This window comes from Bos grunniens, chromosome 1 (genome assembly GCF_055505025.1).
Source record: "Bos grunniens cultivar Pamir isolate PY7600 chromosome 1, Bosgru_T2T1.0, whole genome shotgun sequence".
Taxonomy (NCBI): Eukaryota; Metazoa; Chordata; class Mammalia; order Artiodactyla; family Bovidae; genus Bos; species Bos grunniens.
Window position 1 is genome coordinate 87,062,645 of NC_141165.1, and position 17,508 is coordinate 87,080,152.

Consider the following 17,508-nt stretch of genomic DNA (forward strand, 5'->3'; position numbering starts at 1 on the left):
CATTGCAGTGGCTTCTCTTGTTGCTGGAGCACAGGCTTTAGGGCCCATGGGCTTCTGTAGTTGTGGCTCCCGGGCTCTAGAGCATAAGGTCAGTAGTTGTGGCACACAGGCTTAGTTGCCTCACAGCGTGTGGGATCTTCCTGGATCAGAAATTGAACTGGTGTCCCCTGCATTGCAAGGCGGATTCATAACCATTAGACCACCAGGGAAGCCCCATTTTAACCATTTTTAAGTGTGCATTTCAGTGCCATTAAGTACATTGATGTTGTTGAATAATATGTATATCTTTGTAGATGCATCTCTGTAATTATTTTGCTCTTTTTTAAAAAATATAAATTCTGAGTTTATGCTATAAATACCTTGTCTAAAATTTGAAGTGATTTATTTTAGTGTTTCTGCTATTTTTTTAAGCCTACAGATGAATTTTCAGATCTGCCTCTTCGAGTAGCAGAAATTACTAAAGAACAAAGACTACGAAGAGAAAATCAATACCAGGAGAATCACAGCAGTTTAGTAGTAACAAATGGTGGAGGTAAACGTGATTCCTGACAACATCCAAAATCTTTTTTATCTCTGACTTTTTAAACGGCCTTTTCACATCCATTCATTCCTTTTATTTGTATATCTGTAACTTCTTCCATTCTTTTTTTAGAGACCTCCCTCCTCTTCTCATATGATTAGAAAAAAAAATGTTTTCTATTAGGACTAAATTTCAATTTCTCTATGTTTTCAGGCTTGTAATTAAAATATAATGTTTTTCTCTTTATTTTGGGAGAGAACTTTACTGAATTCTCTGGAATACTAAGTTTACTAATAAGTTTATCTGGAATAGACCTTTGCTAATCTTTTTTTTTTTTTTTTTTTGGCTGTGCTGAGTCTCGGTTGCTGCGTGGGCTTTTTCTCTAGTTGCAGTGATCATACACTGCATTTTTCACCAGCTGCATGTGTGGGCTTCTTGTTGCACTGGCCTCTCCAGTAGCAGAGTGTGGGCTCTAAGACGCTCAGACTTCAGTAGTTGCAGCAAGTGGGCTAGTAATTGTGGCTCCTGGACTATAGAGTACAGGCTCAATAGTTCTGGTGCACAGGCTTAGTTGCTCCATGGCATGTGGGAAATTCTTGGATCAGGGATCGGACTGGTGTCTCCTGCATTGACATGCAGATTCTTTACCACTGAGCCATAGGGGAAGCCTGATCTTTGCTAATCTTGATTTAACCATGATCTTCTTAGAAGTATTCTCCTTTTTAAAGATTCTCTTTGTGGTCATTGTGTGACCTCTTTTAGAAATTCAGTGTATTCTTGATGTCTGCCTTGTCTTTCATCTGAAATTGTGCTCTTCAAGGGCATCTGAATCTTATTTATGTGCTTCTCACCCCAGAGCATTTTGAGAAGCAAAAATTCCTCAAATGATTCCCTTCCATCCACAAACTGCTGCAACATACCTGCAATACTGACCTCTAAAAAATATTTTTCTAAATAGGAAAATCTTTTTTTTCTAGTAATGGATAGCAGTTACAATAAGGGGAACAGTCATCAGTATCTGTTTCTTTATCACCAAGTCTTTCCTCCTGTCTTTTCACTTTTATTTAGAGTTAATTGTGTTAGGTTTTCTGCCTAATTCTTTAAAGAGATATGATTAAGCCCCAAACCTAAAACATCCAAAAAATGACACAAAACCTAAAAGAAGATATACCCTTCAACGTTAAAAAATTATTCTTCCTCTTTTTGTCTCACAGAGTCAAACTTGTTTAAAATAGTCAAGAGCTAGCCAAAGAAAAAAGAAATACTAGAGGTCTAAATTCCAGTAATTACCATCAATTACTGCATTCTTTATAGTGAATCAAGACTAGGGCTTTTCTTTAGCCTGTTCTTGTGAGTGACCATGGACTAAATGATAAAGACTTACGTAATTTATTCTTCCCACTTTCATAATAGAAAATGTTAAGGAAAAGGAAAGAATGCAATTTAATGGTTTTTGTTGGCTATCTAACTTGAATTTTTTTTTTGATGTGTGTGTGTGTTTGTGTCATATGGACAGTGGAACATGAACTGGATCAGATTGACTATATTGACAGCTGTACTGCAGAGGAAGATGAGGATGAGGTGAGACCACACAAGGGCCTGGACTCAGACAGCCTCAGTTCACAGTTTATGGCGTATATTGAACAACGGCGAATCTCTCATGAGGTAATATACACGTTTAAACCTAAATTTGTTGCCATCCCCTAGTAAAAACAATTTATGATAGTCTAAATTTCTGTCATATCAGTGATTTGTTGGTTTAGGCTCAATTATTTGTTTTATTATCTTTAGTTCCAATTTTATTACTTTTTCAAACTATTTTTAAAATCAGACAGTAGTCTTAAGTAAAGTTGAGATTTATTTTTCAAATAAAAAGACAGATTTCAGAATTTTAAAGAAGAGAAGTCCTAAGAAAATTCAAAGGAATATGATGCTTTTTATTGTTATTCTTAATGCTGTTTTGTTAACTGATAAATCATAGTTTGGTCAGTAATTAAGAATTGAACCAACGGCAGACTTTTGGAGCAACATACAAACTCAACCATAGAATTTTCATGATGAGCTTAATTATATTGGTGCTTTTATGCTAAGTCACACAGAATACAAATTGTTTGCCATTAAAATTCCTGGGTGTCTGTTATAGTGGAGCATTGAGTTGCCTTAGAAAACAAATGAGCATTCAGCCCACTGCGAAGTCTCCGCCAGTTCCCCAAGGGTCTCAAGTAGAAATAGCATTCTTCAGTGTATCTAGTCAGCATAATAAAATGGCTCCACTTCAGTGTGTGTGATGTTAATGTCTGGAGTTGGTCCCAGGCTCTGAGCAGGGATTATTTGAGAAACACTTGGGGCCTTTTTGAAGAATGATGTATTTAAGTCTTTTAGAAATAGCGAATAGTCACTTCAAGTGGGACATGTTATAGAGTGTTATTATCATTCTTTAAAAAAAAAAAACTTGGTTTTCCTATCTGAAGACTTTTGAACACAGTATTTTTTGTTGGTTCAAAAGACACTCTTGTATTTAAAGTTTGATAAATACGTTATTCCCCCCAGCCCATATCTGAGGGGAATACATTCCAAGAACACCAGTGGATGGATGGTACTGAGCCCTATATGTACTATGTTTTTTCCTATACATACATACCTATGATAAAGTTTAATTTATAAATCAGGCACAGTAAGAGATTAAGAATAATAACTAAAAATAGTTGCAACAGTATACTGTAACAAAAATTATGTGAATTTGGATGTGTGCACACTCATGCTCTCTCTTATTATCTCACTGCACAAATATAATGCCTTTCCCATCTTAACTAAGCATTCATTTACACATACTGTGGGTGTGTAACGTTTGCAGTTTCAAGTGCAATAGCAAAACTAGCATGAATGTCTCTTTCCTTCTTCACAACTTCACAGATGGAAGCTTTGTTCTTACTGTAGATCTTACCTTAGAATTCAATTTTTTTCTTTCCTTATTAATTCAAGAACTTTCACCTTTTCACTTCAATGAAGCATTTTACGACTTCTCTCAGGCATATCTGAATTACCAACATTACTACTTTTGTACTTGGGTCCATTATTAATAAAATAGGATTACTTGTACACAAGCACTGCTGTACTGCAACAGTCTGATAATTGAGAGAAACTTAACTGAGCCAGCTACTAACTGACTAACAGGCAGGATACCCTGGTGAAAGGGATGATTCGTAATCCAGGTGGGATGGAGTGGGACAGCTTGCAATTTTACCACACTGCTTAGAATGGCATGCAGTATAAAACTTACAAATTGTTTGTTTCTGAAACTTTCCATATAGTATTTTTGGATCAATGGTTGACAATGGGTGACTGACATCTCAAAAGGTGAAACTAACCAATAATGTCCATTGCTGTGAATCAAAGTCCTGCAGCCTACAGATAGCAATGTGTACAAGTTGATTAATGAAACTACTTGTGGTTCAGGCTGTAAGCATTTCTGCTAGAGCAAAGGGCATCTACTTGGCAGTAAAATTTAAGTTAACAACGCCCACTTTATAATCTTGGGGAATCCTTTTTCTTTTCTTGTAGTCTTTTTCTTTGACTGTTTTATGGTTAATTATCCTGTGTAGATGAGGTATTTCTACTAAAAGTGAAAATGCCCATTATACTGCTGGTGAAAAATTGTAATATCATTTCTTTAATCCATTATATTGGCTAATTTGTAATATGTTTTCTGATTCCATCTACCTATTACGTATAGTAGTCTTTATGATTCTGTTGTAAGGCTCTTTAGGACTTCTGTGTCATAAGGCTTTTGAAACTTGGCATATATAAAAATCTGCCTGCAATGCAGGAGACCCAGGTTCACTTCCTGGGTCGGGAAGATCTCCTGGAGAAGGAAATGGCAATCCACTCCAGTATTCTTGCCTGGAAAATCCCATGGACAGAGGAGCCTGGCAGCCTACAGTCCGTGGGGTCGCAAGAGTCGAACACGACTTAGTGACTAAACCACCACCCATATATAAAAATAAAATGAAGTAGTATTATTTTAAATGGTTTAATAACCAGTGAATAAATATTTTTTTATATTCTTGGATACTGCCTAAAAATGGGTTGTTAAAAACTATTTGAGATTTTAAACACTCTGCTATTATTTAAGGTTTATCATAATACCTCTCACATGCATAGAAATATTATGACAAAATGGGGTATGGCTTATAGACTGTAACATATTTACTTTTTTAATTAAACTAATGTTACGTTCATTTTTGTCATGAAAATTTCATGTACCTCTTGCCGTAATTTTAGGTAATCACAGCATTGTAAAACCTGGGTGCTAAGTCACTGATGGTAGCATACTAAGAGAGATTTCTGTTTACTTATAAACTTAAATTAACTAAAATTAGAATAAATATTCTCTCATCCAGATTCTAGAATTGTGTCTCATTTAATATGATCCTTATGCCCAGACTTTACAGGAATCAGCCTTAGCCCTTTGGAGTAATTCACCTAAGATTTTCTAGTTATGTGTGATGTACCTGTTTCTTGGACATAGACTGTAAAATCAAATAAAATTTGATTTTAGATTTTTAGGGAGAATAAGTTGGGTATTTTTCCCTTCTAGAATACCCATTTTGATGATTTTCTTTGGTGCTCAAGTAGGATTATATTGTTTTTATAGATTCTCATTTGACAAAATACATGGTGTCTCTATCTTTGATTTATATTTTTCAGTATATAAGCCATATAACTTAAAGCAGTTACGTTTTCAATCAATAATTTTTTTAAATGACCTTTACCCTGTGTGTTTTAGTCGTTCAGTCATGTTCAACTCTTGTGATCCCATGGACTGTAGCCCGCCAGGCTCCTCTGTCCATGGGATTTTCCAGACAAGAATACTGGAGTGGGTTGACATTTCCTTCTCCAGGGGATCTCCCCCACCCCACAGATCAAACTTACATCTCCTACATTGCAGGCAGATTCTTTACCACAAGCCAGCAGGAAAGCCCTAATTAATACCATCATGCTCGTGTTCAATTTGCTTCGGTCGTGTCCAACTCTAAATACTGGAGTGGGTTGCCATTCCCTTCTCCAGGGGATCTTCCCCATCCAGGGATTGAACCTGGGTCTCCTGCATCTTTTGCATCACAGGCAGATTCTTTACTGCTGAGTTACCAGGGAAGCCCCAATTAATACCATATTTTGCCATAAACAAATTACATTTGAACTTCCCTGGTGGTGCAGTGATTAAGAATTCACCATGCAGTGCAAGGGACACTGGTTCCATCCCTGGTCCAGGAAGATCCCATGTGTTGCCAAGCAATTAAGCCCGTACATCACAACTGCTGAGCCCATGAGCTGAAACTACTGAAGCCAGCACTCCTAAAGCTTGTGCTCCACAACAAGAGCGGCTACCTCAGTGCGAAGCCTGCACACTAGAACAAAGAGTAGCCCACGCTCCCCGCAAGTAGAGAAAGCCTGCGTGCAGCAGCAAAGACCCATCATAATAAATGGGTAATAAATAAATAAATAATAAAATAAGTAAATAAATCTTTAAAGAAAAAGGAAGAAATTACTTTTTACTTTGTCTTGATATTCTACTATCATCCCCAGGACTATTTGTCTAACATAAGTACAATTTATGATGATGATGAAGTAAAGAAATGTAGTCTCCCCAGTGAACTTCCTGTTACCAGGAATAGTCGAGAGGCTGAGCAAAAGTCAGGATAGGATCGGTAGGCGTTCTTGTTCTAGAGGAGAGTTTGTGCTCAATGACCTCTAAGATTCTTTCCAACTTTCACATCTTACTGTTTTGTAAATATTACTGTATGGTCATTATAAATCATAAAGTACAGTGAGAAGAAAATCTACATTTTTAAAAAATAAATGTTTTTGGCTTGTGAACAGTCTTCTGTTTATCAAAGCAGTAATATAGCCTATAATCCTTCTAAACGTGAAAATTCACATTCCAAGATTTTGTTAAAATATTTTTAGTGTAATATACTATATTGATCCCTAAATGCCATTGAAATGTAAACTGTGTAATTACACTTTTCTGGATACATGTGTTAAATTGATCTGTCTTTCTGTTTTTGGCCTAGGGTTCACCAATAAAGCCAATACCCATGAGGGAATTTCAAAAAACAGAAGACATGAGAAGATATTCACATCAAAATAGGTTTGAAAAACCAATGCTAGTCATTTTGTCTTAAAACTGGGTAGTAAGAGCATGAAATGATTTTGGTTTTATGTATATATATGTATAATGAAGGTGTTTAGATACTGCTGCTGCTACTGCTGCTAAGTCGCTTCAGTCGTGTCCGACTCTGTGCGACCCCACAGACGGCAGCCCACCAGGCTCCCCTGTCTCTGGGATTCTCCACTGGAGTGGGTTGCCATTTCCTTCTCCAATGCATGAAAGTGAAAAGTGAAAGTGAAGTTACTCAGTCATGCCTGACTCTTAGGGACCCCATGGACTGCAGCCTACCAGGCTCCTCCGCCCATGGGATTTTCCAGGCAAGAGTGCTGGAGTGGGGTGCCATTACCACTACGTGTTTTAAATATGATGTATTTAGAGCTAAGTGAAATGTACCTGTGTGCTCTAGAATAAGAAGTAAAACTGACTTACTGATTCTAAATTCGGATTACCTAAACCTTTATCTGTATAAGTATTTGAAGATAAGTAATAAAGTTTATTGGAGAAGGCAGTGGCACCCCACTCCAGTACTCTTGCCTGGAAAATCCCATGGACGGAGGGGCCTGGTGGGCTGCAGTCTATGGGGTCGCTAAGAGTCGGGCATGACTGAGTGACTTCACTTTCACTTTTCACTTTCATGCATTGGAGAAGGAAATGGCAACCCACTCCAGTATTCTTGCCTGGAGAATCTTGGGGACAGAGGATCCTGGTGGGCTGCCGTCTCTGGGGTCGCACAGAGTCGGACACGACTGAAGCGACTTAGCAGCAGTAGCAGCAATAAAGTTTATAATGATGTACATGGATTTATGCATAAATAGAGCTGCATGAATTTCAGGAGTCCAGCGATTTTACTTAAACTTTTGATTAGATGACAGAACAACAGAGAAAACAATATATTCTTCATTCCCATCTCAGTTGAAGTAATCTTTTATCTATAATTACTGCCTCAAAGGATATTTCTAAACTTAGCTTGACCATTTAGGGTACTGCTGCTGCTGCTGCTTTTTTGTTTTCTCAAGAGTACTGCTTCTTATTCTTGAACTCCAAAAAGTTTCTTATCATAAACTGTATCACAATTGTTGAAAGATTCTCAGCCTTTGGTTTTTTTTTGCTTCCTTTTTTTTTTTTTTTGAAATCTTAAAAAAGTAGGCTTGATAAATCTGTTCTTAAGTAACGTTAAATTTGTTGTGTAGAAAGTGTCATACATCATTCTTTACTTATACTTGACAGGATATTAAAGTTGTTTAGAAGGCTGAGCTATAGATGAATAAAGAAACTGTAGGGAGAATAATGAAAGAAATCTTATAACTTGGCCTTTTTAATCTTGTTAGTTCATGAAGATTTAGACACATTTCATGTCTTTGAAATTTATCTCAAAGTGACTTTTAAGTTGTCAGTGTGTCCCTTTACTGAAAATGTGGTTATTTGAGATTCCAGTATCATGCGGGCATTTCTTGTTACATTTCCCCATGTTGGATAGACCTCTGCTTTATTTTTGGCACCTCCTACCTTCTGTGTCCATCATAAGTAAAGCTCAGGATTTTCAGGATATGGCACACACCCTCAAGGTGAAAGCCAGCTTTTTGCTCAGTTGTCTTACTAAAGTTTTAGTTTTCTGATGCTTCAGTTCAGTTAGGTTTCGCTCAGTCACGTCCAACTCTGCGACCCCATGGACTGCAGCACGCCAGGCTCCCCTGTCCATCACCAACTCCCGGAGCTTGCTCAAACTCTTATGTCCATCGAGTTGGTGATGCCATCCAACCATCTTATCCTCTCTCGTCTCCTTCTCCTCCTGCCTTCAGTCTTTACCAGCGTCAGGGTCTTTTCCAGTGAGTCAGTTCTTCCCATCAGGTGGCCAAAGTATTGGAGCTTCAGCATCAGTCCTTCCAATGAATGCATATTTAGGACTGATTTCCTTTAGGATTGACTGGTTAGATTTCCTTGCAGTCCAAGGGACTCTCAAGAGTCTTCTCCAGCGCCACAGTTCAAAAGCATCAATTCTTCGGCCCTCATCTTTCTTTATAGTCCAACTCTCACATCCAAACGTGACTACTGGAAAAACCATAGCTTTGACTAGATGGACATTTGTCGGTAAAGTAATGTCTCTGACCCTTATATAACAAATTACCACAAATTTAGTTGCTTAAAACACACCTATTTATTATATTACAGTTCTGAGAGATAGAAGTCTGGGCAGGCTTGTTTTGGTTCTCTGCTTAGGGCCTCACAAGGCCAAAGTCAAGGTGTTGGCTAGCCTAGAGTCTTACCTAGAGACCTTGGAGGAGAATCCACTTCCAGGCTTATATAGGTTGCTGGCAGAATTCAGTTCCATGCAGTTGTAGATTTCGGTCTCCATTACCTTGTTAGCTGTTAGCTGGGAGTCATTTTTGCGTCTAGAGTCCACCCACATTTCTTGGTTCATGGTTTCCTCCATATCAAGCCAGCAGTGACGGGTCAGATCTTCACATAAATCTGATTTCCCTTTCTGCCACATCTCTCAAACTCTCTTGCCTTCCTCTTCTGGTTTTAATGACTTGTATGATTATACTAGGCCCACCTGGATAAGGTCAACCAATTAGTAACCTTAATTTCATCTGCAGAGTCCTTTTTTGATACGTAACATATTTATTGGAGTAATACCAGGGGAGGAGATCATGTACCAAAAATCTGCTTACCAAACCTTAATCCAGAGTTCCTGTTTTTTAACTTCTTTTTAGAATCTGTGGTTTTTTGTTTTTTGTTTTTTTTAGTACTTCAGCAGTGCATTTTAAAAGATTACTTTGTTGAACAGTTTTTTTGTTTCCATTGGCAGAGTCATTCAGAATATGTAACCTGCCACAGGTGCTAGAAACTGAATCAATGATTACTGTTACCTAGGTGTTTCAAATCTTTAGATCAATACAGTCTTTGGATAAGAACCCCATACTTTATTCCTGTCATCAGTTGAGCTTTAAGATCAATACATACCTCATACCTCATGTTGCTAAATACCTCATATGCTAAGTACTTTTTTAGGTATTGGGAAATAGCTGTGAATTTCAGAGTTCTTACCCTCCTCAAATGGAATCATGAATTAGAACCTAGAAAAACAAAATCACCTCAGAATGGCTGGCAACTCTCAGGCTCACAATGCTTGCCTGTAACCTGAGTAATGTTGTGTTGCTTCATGTATGTGCTCAGTCATATCCAACTCTTAACGACCCTGTGGACTGTAGCCCGCCAGGCTCCTCAGTCCATGGAGTTTTCCAGGCAAGAATACTGAAACGAGTTGCTGTTTCCTTCTTCAGAGGATCTTTCCAACCCAGGAATCCAACCTATGGCTCCTGCATCTCTTGCGTTGCAGGAAGAATCCTTACCTCTTGAGCTGTTGAGGCTTCCCAACCTGAGAAATATGTTAACCTACAAAGTCTTGATCAGTCCTTCTGTTACAAAGACTGAAAGGAATTGAGTTAGTTTATAGATTGCTACTTGCTTGTTAGTCACTGCTGAAAAAAAAGGTTGTTTGCTTTTTCCTCCCAATTCTCCTCTCCTCCCATCACCCACCATGTACATTTCTTCCTACCTCCCCCTCCCCCACACAAACACAGACACTATCTGCCTGAGGATTAAGAAAGGTAAGGAGGTATGTTAAGAGTATTATGATAAATTGGTAAGTGTTTTATAACTGTTTGCTGCTGCTGCTGCTAAGTCGCTTCAGTAGTGTCCGACTCTGTGCGACCCCATAGACGGCAGTCCACCAGGCTCCCCCGTCCATGGGATTCTCCAGGCAAGAACACTGGAGTGGGTTGCCATTTCCTTCTCCAATGCATGAAAGTGAAAAGTGAAAGTGAAGTTGCTCAGTCGTGTCCGACTCCAAGCAACCCCATGGACTGCAGCCCACCAGGCCCCTCCGTCCATGGGATTTTCCAGGCAACAGTACTGGAGTGGGTTGCCATTGCCTTCTCCAACTGTTTGCTAAGATGGAGTAAATAAATTTTTAGTTAAAATAACAAAACTGTCATTTATTTTATATATCAAAAAAAAATTTTTTTTTAAGGGCTCACTTATAACCTGATAGGCATTTTAGTTCAGGAGAGATGATAATGTGATAATGTCAGGCTAGGTCCTGTGAAGTTCGTTAATTTCTACTGGAAGCAGTATAGTATTAAAAAAATACCTGGATATTTTTAGTTTCATGTTACGTAGACAAAACTAGAAAAGCTACTATATTAAATGTGATATGATGAATAAAGAAAAGCAGAAGGGCAGTTCAGAGTCTGTCATACAGAGGTACAGTTCTGGTTTGCCCAGCTCAAGCAAGTTCAAGATTTTAAAACGCATAATTACAAACCTGTATTTTTGTGTCAATATCCCATATTTTTGAGAGGAAGATACCACTGCCATTTGTTTAAACAATATTTCTTGAGCACTGCAATAGTCTGGTTATGTTCTAGGTTCCTGATAACAACGCCACAACAGATAAATACATGTAACAAATACTTATCAGGTACTGCTCAGTGCTACAAAGAAAAATAAAGCAGGATGAAAGAGTTAATACTGAGTCAGGTTGAGGGGAAAGCGAGAGCAATTTTATGATGTAATATTTTTATCGAAACTCCAAAGAGGGATCAAGGATTCTGGCTATCTAGGGGAGGAACAGTCTAGGCAGAAGCCATTACAGAGGAACATACTTGGTGTGTTCAAGGAACACTAAGGAGTGTAAATAAGGCAGAACAGTTTTGAAGTGTGAGATGAAAATTAAGTTGTGGTTATGTTCTACTTGAGATGCTGCTAGAAATTCAGTGGTGTTAACCAGGTAAGCAGGTCTAGATGTATAAACTTAGAGTAAAGGGGAGAGAATTAAGGCTTAAACAACTGGATTATTTGTTGTTGTTGTTCAGTCGCTAAGTTGTGTCCATCTCTTTGTGACCCTATAGCCTGCAGCACACCAGGCTCCTCTGTCCTCCACTGTCTCCTGGAGTTTGCTCAAGTTCATGTCCATTGAGTTGGTGATGCTATCTAATCATCTCATCCTCTGCTGCCCCCTTCTCCTGTTGCCTTCAGTCTTTCCCAGGTCTTTTCCAATCAGTCAGCTCTCACTTCAGGTGGCCAAAGTATCAGAGCTTCGGCTTCAGCATCTGTCCTTTCAGTGAATATTCAGTTTATTTCCTTTAAGATGGATTGGTTTGATCTTCTTGCAGTCCAAGAGACTCTCAAGAGTGTTCTCCAGCATCACAGTTCGAAAGCATCAGTTCTTCAGCACTCAGTCTTCTTTATGGTCCAACTCTCACATCTATACATGACTACCAGAAAAACCATAACTTTGGCTATACGGACCTTTGTTGGCAAAGTGATGTCTCTGCTTGTATACTGTCTAGGCTTGTCATAGCTTTCCTTCCAACAAGCAAGCATCTTTTGCTTGCTAATTTCATGGCACAGTTACCGTCTGTAGTGATTTTGGAGCCCAAGAAAATAAAACCTGTTACGGCTTCTACTTTTCCCCTTTCTATTTGTAATGAAATGATGGGACTGGTTGCCATGATCTTCGTTTTTTAAATGTTGAGTTTCAAGCCAGCTTTTTTACTCTTCTCTTGCATGCTCGTCAAGAAGCTCTTTAGCTTCTCTTCACTTTCTGCCATTAGAGTGGTATCATCTGCATGTCTGAGACTGTTGATATTTCTCCTGGCAGTCTTGATTCTAGTTTGTGATTCATCCAGCCCAGCATTTTGTGTGATGTACTTTGTGTATAAGTTAAGTAAGCAGGCTGACAATATATAGCTTTTCCCAATTTTGAACCAGTCCATTGTTCTGTGTCCAGTTCTAACTGTTGCTTCTTGACCTGCATACACGTTTCTCAGGAGACAGGTAAGATGGTCTGGTACTCCCATTTCTTTTAAGAATTTCCAAAAAAAAAAAAAGAATTTCCCACAATTTGTTTTGATCCACACAAAGGCTTTAGTATAGTCAGTGAAGCAGAAGTAAATGTTTTTCTGGAATTCCCTTGCTTTCTCTGATCCAGAAGATGTTGGCAATTTGATCTCTGGTTCCTCTGCCTCTTCAAAACCCAGCTTGTACATCTGGAAATTCTCAGTTCACATACTGCTGAAGCCTGTCTTAAAGCATTTTGAGTATAACCTTGGTAGCGTGTGAAATGAGCACAGTGGTATGGTAGTAGAGACAAGCAGGAATGGTTATGGAAATAGGAGAAAGAACGTCATGTCCCAGAGGCTAAGTGAAGAGACATTCTCAAGATGTGGGGGGAGAGAGAAGCAAATCTCACATACTGCTAATAGGTTCAGAAAGGTGAGGGCTGACAATAACTATTGGATTTGGACATGTAAATCCCCCAAATTGAAGAGAGCAGTTTCAATGAACTTGTGAGGACAGATCCAGATTGGAGTGGGTTCAAAATAAAATGGGATGAGATGAAGTGCAAACAGTGAATTCAACCAACTTTTGGTGTAAAAAAGAGGGTGAAGAAATGAGGATATAAAGATGTATATTAAAAAGTTTTGCTTAAAAAGCATTATTAAAAATGTTCAAATCAAGGTACATACACCCACTTGAGATGGTTTTATATGATCCTTTCTGGTATAGTTTATCTATAGATGGCCAATAAAAGCTATAAGAAATGTTAACAGTGAAGTTGGTAATTTGGGACAAACTTGCATTTAATGCCAGTTATTCTAGTACATGGTCCTGGAGTCACTCATCTCTCATTCTTTATTGGTTATATCCCAGTTAAAAATCTTATCCTACCAATACATTCCTCTCTTTTCTTGCAAGACTTGTGACTGAGTATGCTCTGGTTAGGTGTGCTAGGATAAAGGTTGGCGAGGATTAATAGAAAGTTAAGGAAGTTTTAAATCTCTACCTTTAACATTATTTTAAATCTTGTATAGGAAGTTATTAAGTAGTTTATTTGGTAGGCATTAAGTAATTTATTCTGTTCCTTTTAAAAATTATAAACAATTTATTCTGTCAAAGTTTTTTTAATGCCTAGAAATTAAAAAAAAATTTTTGTAAATACTTCAAAGATTTGGAACCAATATAAGACAAAAATGTAGCATGAAAGAACAATAGACTAGCTTAAGTTTTTGTTTTCTTATATATTATATTTTTAAACTTTAGGAAATATAAGAAATAAATACCAAAATATAAGAATTAACACTGATAAAACTGAAAAGCAAGTTTTACTGTTTTTTTTTAAGCATCAAATCAGGTTTCATATTTTTCTTAAAGATAAAAATCAACAAAAGCTTCAGTTTTGTTACTAAAATTGCTCTTCAATTAAAAATGGGAGTAGATGTGCTCTACACGTAAAGTTATAGGTTCTGTAGTATTGCAGAACTGTGTTGATAAAGTGGCTTTGTGTATAAACCATCTCCATGTACATGTATCTTGTTTCAGTCCTAGTAATAAAGAAGATGTAGTTCTGTGAGCTGTAAAGAAACAATACCGTTTGAAAAGTGATCTCAAATAACTATCATCAGTACTGGCTGACATAGACAGTTGTCCACTATGTGTAGCTTGATCGGTGATAATCATCATGTGAAATATGAGTTGGAAGCATCAGGTGTTCCTGTAGCTTAATTTAATGACTTGGGCTCAAGTTTATAAAATGCAGTTGGTCTTTCAATGTTGACCAGACAGTTTGCCTGCTGATTAATAGAAAACTACATTAACAGTAAAATTCCACTTATCTTTTATTTATCTGTCTTACCAAAGAGTTTTTTCTTTTCTATTTTTCTTTTTTGGATCAGAGTTCCAGCTGAGCCATCTTCTCTCTTATCAGTATCACCAAGTCACAATCAGGTAAAAAGAAAATTTTCCAGTTTGAGTTTCTTTTTAAATTAAGATGATTTTCTTCTTTTATAATACTTAAATTGCAGTTAATTCCCAAACATCTCTGAATTTTATTACCTGTCTCTTCAGTCTACAATTAACATAATATGTGCACCTGAAACGAGTAGCAGTGTTTTAGAGAGAAAATACCAGAGAGAAAATAAGAATTTATACTACATATCAGAACACAGTGCAGAAATGGGAAAAAATTAGCAATAAGCACATCTGAAGAAATGCTCAGTGAATGCAAAGTAAAAATGGCTTGGGTCAGCAGTAGTTTCCCAAAATTGATAAAGAATATTAGTAAGTTGATCTTTATTCCTGCGTGCATATGCAAAATGATCCTCTTGTTCCATTTTTCACAGACAGACCTGGAACTTCATCGGAGAAGAGAACAATTAGTAGAACGTACTCGGAGAGAGGCACAACTAGCTGCCCTACAGTATGAGGAGGAGAAAATAAGGACCAAGCAGATTCAGAGAGATGCTGTCCTGGACTTTGTCAAGGTGAGTTCTTTGGGTTCATTGAATGGTACTCCTAAAGTTTCTTAGAATTAAGTGCATATTTGTTTCATTGAGACTGTCAGGTTTTATTGTCTTCATGGGGGAAAAAAATTGATAATCATAAGAATTTGTGAGTAAATAGTATAACTGTCTCCTGTTTGTGATTAGATTAACTGTCCTCAAAGGTAGATAGGCTTGAGGATAGTCTCTTACTCTTATTAATTAGCTGTCTGTCATTAGACGTATCACTTTACTGTCCAGCTGCTGTTTCCTAAACCTCTAGTGCATCATAAAAGTGAAAATGTTGTGTAAACTGTAAAGTGCCATGAAGATTTAAACTATCGTTACCTGAACCTATCACTCACTTTCTTACCTCAAAAATTTGCAAGGCTCACGGGCTTAATACTTTAGTCATCTTAGATTCTTTCCTTTCTGTTTCTCCCCAGCTACTCAGTTAATAATCCTTATTAATACTTCTGTTTTAAACAGACTCTGTAGTTGTCTCTAAATCTGGTTCACTTTTTTGGCCTGTGTTACTTACATCTTTTTGTTCTGCAATTACCTTAGTTTTTTTTTTTTTTCTTTTTAAAATAATTATTTATATTTTCGCATGTTTAATATATGTCTCTCCCAGGAATTCCCTGGTGGTCCAGTGGTTAGGACTCTACGCTCTCACTGCCACAGGCCCTTGTTGGATTCCTGGTCAGGGAACTAAAATCCCACAAGCCTAGTGGCATGGCCCATATATATGTATCTGTCTCTCTTATTTATCTGTAAATTCCATGAAGAAAGGGACATGTTCTTTCTATCGTGTTTATTCACTGATGTTTCTCTAGGTCTAACCAAGCCTTCAGAAGCCTTAGCCAACAGTAAAGTTCAGTAAATACTTTTTAAATGATTGAACAGATGAATCACTCACCCTCTAATTGCTTTCTCTTGTTTCATAACTCTAGCCAAAGTGTATCTTCTTTAACTACCATACACATGATAAATTCTTATATTTTTTTCAAATGTATAAAGCCTGCAATGATGATATTTGATGCCCAGAGAGGATAAGAGTTTTCCTAAGGTTAAATACTCAGCTAGTAAGTGGCAGAGCAAAGATTCTAATCAAGATAGACTGAATAGAAAATGGAAATGAAGCGGATGGAAAAGTTTCTTTTAAAAAAAAAATCTTGATGGTAACTAGACTTACCATGGTAATCACTTTGATTTAGAAATATGAAATCATTATATTGTGTACCAGGAACTAATATAGTGTTGTTGATCAGTTATACTTCAAAAACAGACAAGCTCATAGAAAAAGAGGTCAGAATTGTGATTACCAGAGGCATGGCATGGGGGAAGGGGAATTTGATGAAGGTATCCAAAAGGTACAAACTTCCAATCATAAGGTAAATAAGAATTAGAGATGTAATGTATTAATACAGCATATATGTTAAATGTGAAAGTTGTTAAGAAAGTAAATCCTAAGAGTTCATAATTTCATCTTTTTTTTTTTTTTCTTTTATTTTGAATCTGTATGAGATGGTAGATATCACTAAATTTATTATGGTAATCATTTCATGACTTCTGTAAGTCAGATCATAGTGCTCTCTGCCTTAAACTGATACAGTGCCATGTGTGAATTATGTGCTTAGTTGCTCAAGTTGTGTCTGACTCTTTTCGACCCCATGGACTGTAGCACACCAACCTCCTCTGTCCTTGGGCATTCTCCAGGCAAGAATACTGGAGTGGGTTGCCATGCCCTCCTCCAGGGGATCTTCCCAACCCAGTGATCGAACCCGGGTCTCCCACATTGCAGGCAGATTCTTACATCTCAATAAAACTGGAAAGAAAAAAGGAGGAGGGACAGGCTGGCTCAAATCCCTGGTCTATGACCAGAATGCTGTACTGACTCTCAGTTAATGATAATGGCTAACACATATTATGTCCTAAGTGTTCTATCCATTTTACATAAAATAACTCATTTAGCTTGCCATATGTAGAAGTCATATAACTAGTAAGAGATAATTACATTGTAGATAGCCTTGATTAAAGGTCAAATTGGAGTTTGATCTTAAACAGTTAGGCAGACAAGAGCAATTTTAGTTCTTAAGCAGGAGAAAAACATTAGAGGGAAGGTACTTCTGAAAAACTAATCTCATGTAAGAATATATTAAAAGATGAGGAAAGCAAGAAAATGAAATAGAGAGTAATTGCGGTAATTAGATGAAGGCATAAAACTAGACAATCTCTAAGTTTCCTAAGGAAAAGCTGTGTTGTCCAATGGTAAGGTCCTAGCATCAGAAATACCTGAATTTGAATCTAGCTTTGCTACTAGGTATATGCTTGACTTTTGGAAAGTTACTGAGCCGTTCTATGCCTTTATTTTCCTTATTTGTATAATATTTAACAGTTAAATATCAACTACTTCAGAATAACTGTGGCTGCACCTAGTACTTTTGTTAGTATGGTATGTGCTACACCCCTTGCTACCACAAAGGGTTTTA

General features: G+C 37.3%; 1 protein-coding gene across 17 annotated transcripts in view; it reads left to right on the forward strand.

Moving 5' to 3' along the window:
• Nucleotides 1-17,508, forward strand: part of LRCH3 (leucine rich repeats and calponin homology domain containing 3) — a 107,499-nt gene that overhangs the window by 62,245 nt on the left and 27,746 nt on the right. For all 17 annotated transcript variants that reach the window (XM_086401429.1, XM_086401477.1, XM_086401463.1 and 14 more), the window contains exons 8-12: nt 412-532; nt 2,037-2,185; nt 6,595-6,671; nt 14,432-14,483; nt 14,879-15,019. In XM_086401429.1, the coding sequence (XP_086257555.1) occupies nt 412-532; nt 2,037-2,185; nt 6,595-6,671; nt 14,432-14,483; nt 14,879-15,019 (540 nt within the window). The remainder of the gene's footprint in view (nt 1-411; nt 533-2,036; nt 2,186-6,594; nt 6,672-14,431; nt 14,484-14,878; nt 15,020-17,508) is intronic.